The following is a 9934-nucleotide window of genomic DNA, read 5'->3' on the forward strand; positions in this document are numbered from 1 at the left end:
AAAAAAGCTCAAGCTTTTGCTTGTAGAGACAGTAAACCACCATATTTCAGCAGTTATGGCAGGTATTTCTGACTGGAAATTGTATATTTGATGATGACCAGCCTTCAGTGTTTGACAAGGGGCTGTTAAAGCCTCTTGAACAGTAAATCATCTCTCTTCCTATCAATAATCTTATTATAATATCTGTAGAAATGTCTAATGTTAAAATCCCACTTTATTACTATAATAATGGATCTAATTTGTAAAACATATAAAGTGAGGCCATAACTGTACTGGAGGGAGATATATGTGATACCACTACATCTATATCATTTCTCGATGGCTCTACCCACATATTTTGAATAGGAGAAAGATTAAAAGCAATCCTACTTGCAAGATTTGTGAGATGGGAATGGCTTCTAGGAAGGAGATCAACATGACCAGGGAAATGCAGCAATCATTATAAAAAGAACAGCCTCAACTTCATGTTTACACATATAAACATGTAGGTGTTTGGCTGTGATTTGCTCCATTCAGCCCCTTTCCAGTTGCCAAGAAAGCCCTGCTTTTCAGCCACACAATCACTATTATCACTGTGTGCTATTTTCGTCTACTGAGTACATTTCAAGTAACGTCATCCTTCCCAAGCCAACGCTGGTATGAAGGGCGGAAACTCTTCTTTCCACTCCTCTGTCATTTGCTGCAGCTCCCATCTGCTCGAGGGCACAGCCTGCTCAGTCCTCACTGCAGAGGGAACTCCAGACACCTTCCCCTGGTCCTCTCTGTTTTCTTGAGCAAGTGGCTTTCCAAACAAAGTTTCGTGTGGGAAGCTTCATGTTGGCATCCAGAGTACATGTCCCAAATATGTCCAGCCCCACCTTCTGACCCTAGTGCAGAGGAGCTGCCGGTAAGTAATCTCTTAATGGGTGATGGAGTCCTTGTGTCCAGCGCCTGGAGCTTTTCACAAATGGGTTGTTTCTAAGGGCGTATAATTTCCCAACTAGCACTTTGGTAGGTTTCCAGCTCTTGTCACAGTATGTTAACACTGGGTTTCTGTCTGAGGGGAAAATGCATCATTTTTTTTCTGACACTGTGTGGTTTAAATTTCCATAAGTTGTTAAAGACTAGTAAATATTGTAAATACTACTTCATTTTTAAGGTCTTCCTTGTCTCAGTTCTACCCAAACAGCTGTTTTTTTAATGTTTTTTCTCTTCTGATGTAACTGTTAGCTGTCTAGAAAAGCTCGTATGGACAAGGGTTGCACTTGGAGTTTTGAATCTTTTCAAATATAAGGTTTAGTTTCCTTGGCTGTGCCTCAGGAGAAGCCCTCCTACCTAAAGTTATAACCACTGCTAGTCTGAGTTCGGTATTTGCTGCTGTGTCTCCCTAAACCTGTTTCGTTTTACACAGAGTAATTAAATATTCATTATGTCACGAAGTGTGTGTGAGAGTTTGCATGGCTATAGCAGAGTGATTGGTACTCACCTGGTAGATGAGAGACCCTGTTCCCTGTGACTGCTCCAATGAATATTTAAGTATTTCATATTAAGTATTCATTGGAGCAAAGATAGGACCAGGCTTCTCCCACCCCAAGGGAGCACCCAAACACCGTGCTGTAAAGTCATTCTTTCGTTCTTTCTTTAGCTCAATGAATATTTAATTATTCAAGGCCAAACAAGACAGCTTCAGTGGCAGAGACTGAGATTCCCTGCTCCCACGTGTGCACCAGAGCTCTGATGATGAGGGCATGCCTATAAGAAATGTGGGTTCATATTGCTTTGGACTTAGAATGAAATTGAATCCAGGTTTCCCATGCCCTGGATGGGCATTCCAGCTTCTGAGCTGCTGAATAAATCACAGATCTCCAACACACACTGTCCCTAGTCATGAGATAGAGGTGATATGGATGTCTGTATGACTCCAAGCTCAGAGAAAGTATCCTTCTCAGCGATAAATTAAGGCAAAATCTGGTTTATGTATTCCTCGAGAGAAGGCAACAAAGCTGAAGACATTCCTCACTCCATGGCAGTTCCTGCTGGCTACAATCTTTCTGAGATTATCCAGAGTGGGATGCGTAGAAAAGCCTACTTATCCTCTGCACTCTGGTGTCTGACATCCCCAGACTGTAGTTAATGGGACTTAATCTGTTTCTGCAGCCCAAGGAGAGGGTGAGTGAAATGATAAGTGTAGGGAAAGCATTCAAAGAGAAAAAGTGAAGAGGGAGGGTATTTGAGTCTAAAAATGGGCAAAAGTAGCAGGCATTGAGGAACAGGAAGATTAAAGCAGGAACTAAAACATGGAGGAAGGAGCTTGCAATCACTGAGTGGGGAAATGACATGAGGGGAAAAAAAGGAGCAGGGACCATGACCAGAAGGAGCAAACAAACCATCTAAGAAATAAAGTCCTTTGCCTAGCTGAGGAATGGAAGGAAGGGGGAGAAAGGGTTAGAGAAGATGACTTTGATCTTAAAGTAAAAATAAAAATGTGGATAATTTCTGCTACCCACTCAGGTCTTTGAAAAGTAGAAAAATTGCCATTTGCTCTCCACTTCCATAGGACAGTGGGTGTCTCTGAACTGAGGTGCTTTGGGTTCACTTTGCACAGTGGACTGTGGGAGCATTCCTCAACAGAAGAGGGACTGATTACAGTTATTGAAGTTCTGTTTCTTGTCATTTGGCAGAATCCACAGCAATCTGATTCCATTATCAGAGACTGAGTGTGGCTTCCAAGAAAAAAAAAAAAAAACACAAGAACAAGAACAAAAAAAACCAAACCAAAACAAAAACAAACAAAACAAAACACAACAACAACAACAACAAACAAAAACACAACAAAAAACCACAAAAAACCCAAACAAACAAACAAACAAAACCAGAACAACAACATAATTGTGATATCAATGTGTAAACAAACCACCTTCTTGTACCCATCAGGATAGCATCCAAATCCAAGACTGCTGCATAGTCTCAGTTGTTGAAATGCCAATACTGCATCCAAAGTGGAGCTGCTTAGCTCAGAAGAACATTTCAAAGGTGCTCTCAATAATATGGTTCATATATTTACTATCACGTTTATGTCCCTCTACCCCAGGGTTGTTGAGCAGCCAACTTCAGTAACCATTCACTCCAAATTAGAGAATTTTTTCCTAAACACTTTGCTGTCCATTACTTTAACCAACCTTTTTCCTGAGAAGACAGTTTTAGAGTACTGAAGATCTATGACAATGGAGGAATATCCATATTGTCTTGCTATAAATATTACAGTGATCTGACTATAAATGTCAAAAAAGATGTGTTTCATATCGTGTCCCTCAAGGGACACGGTGACATGGCCACAAAAGCTCAAAGCTTCACCCAGATGCGTTACTCTAATTTGAACAGCCATATGTTTTGTGTTTTGATCAACTCTTTAGACAGATGACAGTAGTTATCCTCCTTCAATACTGAGGAAAAGGCCACCTGTGGACCAAGCTGTGGGGGAAAAGCGGAAAGCAGAGAGAAGGGTTCGATTTCGTGAGCCAGAAGTCGTCATTGAATATGGTATGCTCAAGCTATTAAGCCTGCTGGTATGACCTTTCTAACTTTTTAACATTCACACTCTCTGTCCAAATGAGCTACCCCCTCTGATGTTATTTGTGACTGTGAGCTCAGCACTCCTGCATCACATTGGAGCAGCATCAGGGCTGTTCTCGTGGTGAACTCCTGAGTCAGTCCCCACAGGGGTCATTGTAGACCATGGGTTTGGCTGAGCCCCAGGTCTACCCCAGAACAATGCTTCCACTCATAGAAAACTATCTCAGACAGACCAAATTTAAACACACTTGACTCATTCTGGGTAACTAGGATGCAATGGCAGGGAGGGAGCCCACCCTTTCATGTTTCTCAGCACCATTTACAACAGTAAAGGTCTGAGCCTAGCTGGCTCACAGGGATTAAAAGCAGCCAGGATGTAACCATTTCTGCCAACAAGGGCATCTGAGGAATGATGCAAGTAACAAAACGTCTGCTCTTTCATTCATGAACCAAAATAACACTTTGCAGGTTGGTCAGCTGGGAGTGACCTTAAGCAGAGGTCTAGCAGAATGATCCAGTTTACATTTCTGTATGTGTTATATTCAATTCACAACCAAATAAGAACTACTGTTTTGTTCTGACTTTCACAATATTACCCAACTAAGAAAAAAATTATTTATTGACAGGGAATTAAAATTGTATGGTTTTGATATATTGGTCAGTAAAAACACAGGTGACAGAATGGTAAAATTTTTGTCAGTCACATGTTTGGACAGCTACTCAGCTTCTGTAAACAAGGCTTGGCATCTGCTGATGTGTCTGTAAACAGACCATGGATCAGTTTTGTAATATGTTGTTTCTGGTGTCTCCTAATGCAGGAGTGAAAAGCTGTTTCTTGATAAGCTTGTTGACAGGTCCTGGGCTTCCCCATCAAAACTGAACTGTTGGAAAGACTCAGTGAGTCAGCCCTAAATTCTTCAAAGCTCATCTGACTGCTCAAGAGCAGGTTTTTGATGAGATGTCACACATCTTTCCGCTCCCTGCCAGACTCCGTGCCCCTAGATCAGCGCCGATTATCCTGCAGTCAGTCCAGTCTGGGGGAACCAGGTTCACCTGCCATTGGCTCTGAATTCAGCCGAGCCCCAGACAGCTACAAGGATGGAGAAGACCCTGACTCTTTTCCATGAAGACATGAGAAATGTCCCAACCCATAATTAACATTCTGTGTTGCAGACAAGCTGTGATTCAGATGATTTGGGTTTTGCCCACACAATGTTATTAACATAGAGGCCAGTAGGATGAAGGCTGCTGGCATCACTGAAATTTTTCCATTTTCTGGACTTTTCATCCTGGATTGTGTCTGGCCCACGGCTGCTAAGCAGAGGCAGTTCCAGCATATTGTTGGATGAAAGTTGCATCCAACAGAGGGCTTTGTTTTTGTAACTTCCATTCTTCTCTCAGCCTGCTGGTCTGTCTAATTTCCCTTCTAGAAACGATGCAGTATAGGGAGGTCTTTTTTACAAGACCTGATTCCTGACCTCTCTGCAACAGCAGCAATCTCTGTCTCTGAACACTCCCATACAATATTTTTTCTCACTTTCCTGAAGTGCATCTATAGCTGCACGTTTGCATGGAATAGGTAGATCCTCATTTGGCACAAATCTGTACAGACAGAAGTGGTATAAGAGGTGGCCTGGCATCTATAAGGCAACAGGCAATTTCAGAGATGCTGCTTGCTTGCTTATTCATCTGCTGCAAAGAGGTCTTTCCAGGCATGTAAAAACATTTTCATTCTGTTTTCTAGCCATTTCCTGCTGTGACTACGTCGTGGGTAAGTCAAAGTTTCACATTGTAACTGTGAGCCATCCACGGCACTAACCTGCATTTGTTTTGCGGCTGCTGAGATGCACTGTGCAAATATGTTCTCCATATACAAAGCACTTTGTAATGTCAGTGGCTGTTGCTTTTTCTTCTCAGCATATGAAGCACAAGGTGTTGATGAGGTCTGGTGCAGTATTTTAAACAAGACACTAGTAAGATAAATGGTGGAAACAAAAATGAAATCCCTGAAGCTATTTTTAATTTAAATATAATTAATAGATTTTTATGGCAATAGAATAGGTACAGGCTTTTCACTAAGATATACAGGGAAAGCACCCCAAGCAAAACAGTAGGTCTCCCTGCTGACTTTCATACATGGGGAGGAGACAATTCATTTATATGCTAGCAGCAGGGTAGAAATAATAAAAATAATCTGTTTTTTCTTTTTTGTTGGCAAGGATGTTCAAGGCGAATGTGTGTATCTGGATGTTGTTATGATGGTGATCATTCCCTGAGGCCCCAGCCAACATCCAGCCCCTCCTGTGTGCAATGTAGTGGGGGGAGAAGGGTACACATATATGTATACATACAAGCACAGAGCCATAGTGTTGGGATGCCAAAATGAAGCATATGTCCCCACAACCCCTCGCTGTTGCTGTTGTCCAGGAAGGGCAGTTGTATGCTCATGTTGTGGGCAGCATCCACCAAAGCAGTTTTCAGGTTAGGAACAAGGTTCTATGGGCGAGAAAGAGCCATGTGGAAAAAGAAAGACTAACTATCCCTCAGATGACAGTAGAAATGTGTGTCCAAGGCAGGAACTAAACCAAAATCTCCTATATCCTGGTCCAGTGCTTTTCCCAGATTAGCTGCCTTTTTCTTTAGACTTGGCACATGGCTAGGGCTGATTGTGCTGTTTCAAAAAACCAATTTAACTAACAAATTTAAGCATTAATTTTCATTTGTAATCTAGAAAAGCATAAACCTACATTTAGGCACATACTTGTAGTGATGTGCTGAAGCTGTTGTGAGCATATCTCATTTCTATTTTGTGGATGGCATTATTCTTCCATATTGTTTTTTTTTTTTCTGTTCCTGTACTGAACATACTCCTGTACTGAGAGGATATAAGGAAAATCCAAGTTTGCATTTGAGATCTCCCAGAAATTTCTCATGGAAAGTAAATTTCATGAGATTGAAAATGCTTATAAGCACTTCATAGAAAAGGGCAGATGTGAAAAGCTGCTTAGCTTTCACAGAAAAGTTTCACTGATAGTAAGTATGCTTATCAGCCAGGGCCCATGTTTTGAAAGGCAGGTAGTCACCCAAGCAAGAGCTGTATCTTGTGGTGTGGGAGATCACACAAGGGAAATACCAACTTCCAAATCACCAATTTCTGCAAAAACGGAAAGTGGTGTGTAATTCCCTGGCTAAACACCTTCATATAAACCTTACATAGAATAATGCAAAATAAACACATTTATAAAAATTGAGGTCTGCTCATGGATAATTTGCAAACAGAAGAAGGGCTACATTTGAATGAGTATATTATTTGCTGCAAATAATCTACTTGGATCTATTAGGGGACATTGATTTGGTTTCTGGTTAGCTAGAAAGTAAGTGCCTATTAATGTTTTGCCTTTTCCCCATACACTTTTTGATACATTATTATGTGTTTCTTGCTTGGTTTTATGACTTTTACCTTCCTCTCTGTACATCTCTATGACAGTTTAATTGACTGCTGTGTATTCCAGGGCGCCTAGTAGAAACTAATTTAAATATGTTACAGCTAATACTGGCCCTTTACCCATAATAACACACATCACATTTTTATTTTGTTATTGATTATGTGCATATGGCAGAAAAATAGCTGCACACTGTGGGTTTTTATTCAGGCATGAATTTGGATTTATATTGCATGTTTAATACTCAAAGTACTTTTTTAAAATAATACCAATTGTGCAATGGCCAGGCAGACAAACAGAGCAGCCAGATCTAAATCAAACTGAATGCCTGAGGTCCATGGATGGATACACATGTGCAAGGGCTGGGCCACAGATGTCGGCAAGCTAAAGGTGATTTCCACATGGGTACTGTGCCTGACCTATGGCACTTTAAAAGTACTTGAACCATATTTTAAAGGCAAGAAAAGTGTTTACAGTGTCCTGCTGCTTAAGAGCAAGCATAGAGGATAGCCCAGCATAATTAACACATCTAGCACCTACAGAGAAATTAAACTTGCCATAGCTTTCTAAATATGCCTCTCGGTTAGTGGAGCCACATTTTGGTTCTTGCAGTAATTAGGAGGAGGCCCAGACAATCTGAGCTACCAGGGAAAAGGACAGAAATCTAGATCTTCTTTCTTTTATAGAACATTTATGAGCATTTAATAATTAGATAAGGTAACTTAATATTTTCCTAATATTTAACCTAACAACTGGCATAAAGGTATAAAAAATAATTGCTGGAGAAAAAGTTGAGATCACGCATTAGCTATGGTAATCCTGTCCTTATTGTGTATAATTAAACTCTTTAAATGCTCCATTAGATAAGACTTTTGTATTCACCACTCTCCATCAGGAGGTGTGACTTTCTATCACTTAACTGATGCCTACAGAAGTACTCACAACCAGAGCTCTGTGTACCCTGCTGTTCCCAGAGAAGTGGGACAAAGGCATCAGCAGGGGGTCAAATTTGGGAAGTGTTTAAGATGACACTAAAATAATGCTGCTTTCTTTTTTCTCGTCATCACTGTTCAGCAGATGACAGGTCATCATCTGGCTTGCCTGTGCTCCTGTGGCTCTCATTTTCTGCAGTGCTGATCCTTGCTGTGAGTCTCTACTACACCAGCATGAAGCAAGATGTCAAAATCCTGGAGGAATTTCAATCCCGACTTGTTATCTTCTTTCTTCAGATAAGACACATTGCTCAGAAATGCTGGACTTGGTTTACAAGGCAGTAGCAGTGTCCTCCAGCCTGACAGACATCTCAGAGCATTGTTAACAAGCACACAGCAGCTCCCCATCTACTCCAGCCACATGCAGGGAACACATGAGCATCCACAGAGCAAGAAAACCACCCCTGTTGTGCACTGCCCAGCAGCCACTTGTTCTCCTTTCTTTTTTCTTTTCTTTTTTTTTTTTTTTATTTCACATTACTCAGCAATCATAGTAACACTTAAAGGTCCCACTAAACTCATGCTCCATCGTCCTGAACAGCAAACAAGTAGCTGAATTTTGCCCCCCAAAGAGCTTACAAACTGCTGATATGAGGAACAGAAATAGAGACCGAAATAACACGTTGATCTGTGTAGGCAGCAGCAAGCCCTAAATAAAAGTCTCCTGAGTCTCTGATCAAGGCTTTAAATACCAAACCATCTTTCTCCTCAAGTCTCCTAGGAGCTGTTCTGCAAAAGTTGAAATAAAGCTGAGCTATTGCACATATACTGCTTGGTGGCCAAAGGCTTTGCAATCTGCTATATTTATGTACCTGAAATGACTATTAGTAAAATCCTGGCAAATGGTTTTGTTGTTTGCCTTCATGCATTTTTTTTCTCTGTGGTCAAAAGCTGTTTCTTAATGTTTCACTTGACTCCCAGGTGTGAAAAAGAACATGAAAGCTCATTTAAACAGTAAATAGTTTATTTGCCTAACATAATAAATAGCATCATTGAGTCCCAGGCTAATTATCAAATCAGTACTTTAATCCTCTGGGTTTGATTCCGTCCGTAAACCTCATAAGCTGATCTTAAATGATTTATGCTAGTGCTTGTATTCAGTCGGAGTTTATGCGTTTATGCCTGGGTGTTCAAGGCCTTATGTAATGGTAATATGGACTGTTTATGAAGATGTGGGAGGCAAAGCCCCTCTGTCCTTCCATTGTCCCACCACAGTATGCACCTCTCTGAAGAAAATCCTTTTAATGGTGATCATATAATAAATGTGGAATGGTGCTTTGGGTGTCTGAGAGGAGAACAAGTGAGTGCAAGCTTATGACCTTCAGCTATGTTTTCTTCCTAGACAAAACAAGTACAATCAGCTTTTTAGGCCTTAGATTCTTGTCATGTAGCACCCGATGTATGCTTGGGTTTATTTGGTGTGATAAGATTGACATCAGATCCTGTAAGAGCTGGAGGAGAAAAAAGAAAAAATGGCGGAGAAGGCAGAAGACATGTCTGCAAGACCTTGGCTTGAATTCCCCTGCCATTGCAAGTCATCAAAAAGAAAAAATGGTGCTTGATTTTTTTTTTTTAAAGAGCACCATATCTCCCTGCCTGAACAATCTTCTTCCAAGCAGCCCAAGAACTGTAACCAGGCAGAGGATAAACAGAAACACTTTATGTAGCAGCAGCAGTGTGACTGAGGAGTCAAAAAGATTGCAGAGACAGAAAGAAGTGACTTCAGTGGCCATTCTCATGCTCGTCCTAACATCTCGAAGGCCACAGCAATTGCATTTGGTTCGCTGTCAGTCTGAGAGGCAGAGGCTGCTGCAGGAGCGTTTAGCTCAGTGGGTGTTTGTGCAAATTGCTTGGGTACCCTAGTTCAGGGACTGAGTTTCACTGCTTCCCTTCCCTCACCCCTGTCTCAGCCCTGTTGTTTAGGTAATAAAGAGGAAAGATTTTAAA

At 41.1% G+C, this 9934-nt stretch overlaps 1 protein-coding gene across 2 annotated transcripts; it reads left to right on the forward strand.

Annotated features, from left to right (window-relative positions):
- Positions 1 to 662: 662 nt before the first annotated feature.
- On the forward strand, positions 663 to 9934 carry C5H14orf180 (chromosome 5 C14orf180 homolog). 2 transcript variants are annotated; one of them, XM_065838000.2, is made up of 4 exons: positions 663 to 886; positions 3393 to 3519; positions 5297 to 5323; positions 8070 to 9934. In XM_065838000.2, exons 1-4 carry the CDS (start codon positions 833 to 835, stop codon positions 8270 to 8272), a joined length of 411 nt encoding a protein of 136 aa, XP_065694072.1. In that variant the 5' UTR covers positions 663 to 832; the 3' UTR covers positions 8273 to 9934. The 2 variants fall into 2 exon arrangements, with proteins under 2 accessions (XP_065694072.1, XP_065694071.1); XM_065837999.2 differs by having other exon boundaries at positions 702 to 886; positions 8073 to 9934.

This window comes from Patagioenas fasciata, chromosome 5 (assembly GCF_037038585.1).
Source record: "Patagioenas fasciata isolate bPatFas1 chromosome 5, bPatFas1.hap1, whole genome shotgun sequence".
In the NCBI taxonomy this organism is placed as follows: domain Eukaryota; kingdom Metazoa; phylum Chordata; class Aves; order Columbiformes; family Columbidae; genus Patagioenas; species Patagioenas fasciata.

Excerpts from the sequence above, each read along its gene's own strand:
- C5H14orf180 (XM_065838000.2), top strand. The coding sequence starts at position 833 with ATGTCCCAAATATGTCCAGCCCCACCTTCTGACCCTAGTGCAGAGGAG. Across the intron at positions 887-3,392 it reads CTAGTGCAGAGGAGCTGCCG|ACAGATGACAGTAGTTATCC; the intron begins GTAAGTAATCTC and ends TCAACTCTTTAG. Across the intron at positions 3,520-5,296 it reads AGAAGTCGTCATTGAATATG|CCATTTCCTGCTGTGACTAC; the intron begins GTATGCTCAAGC and ends TCTGTTTTCTAG.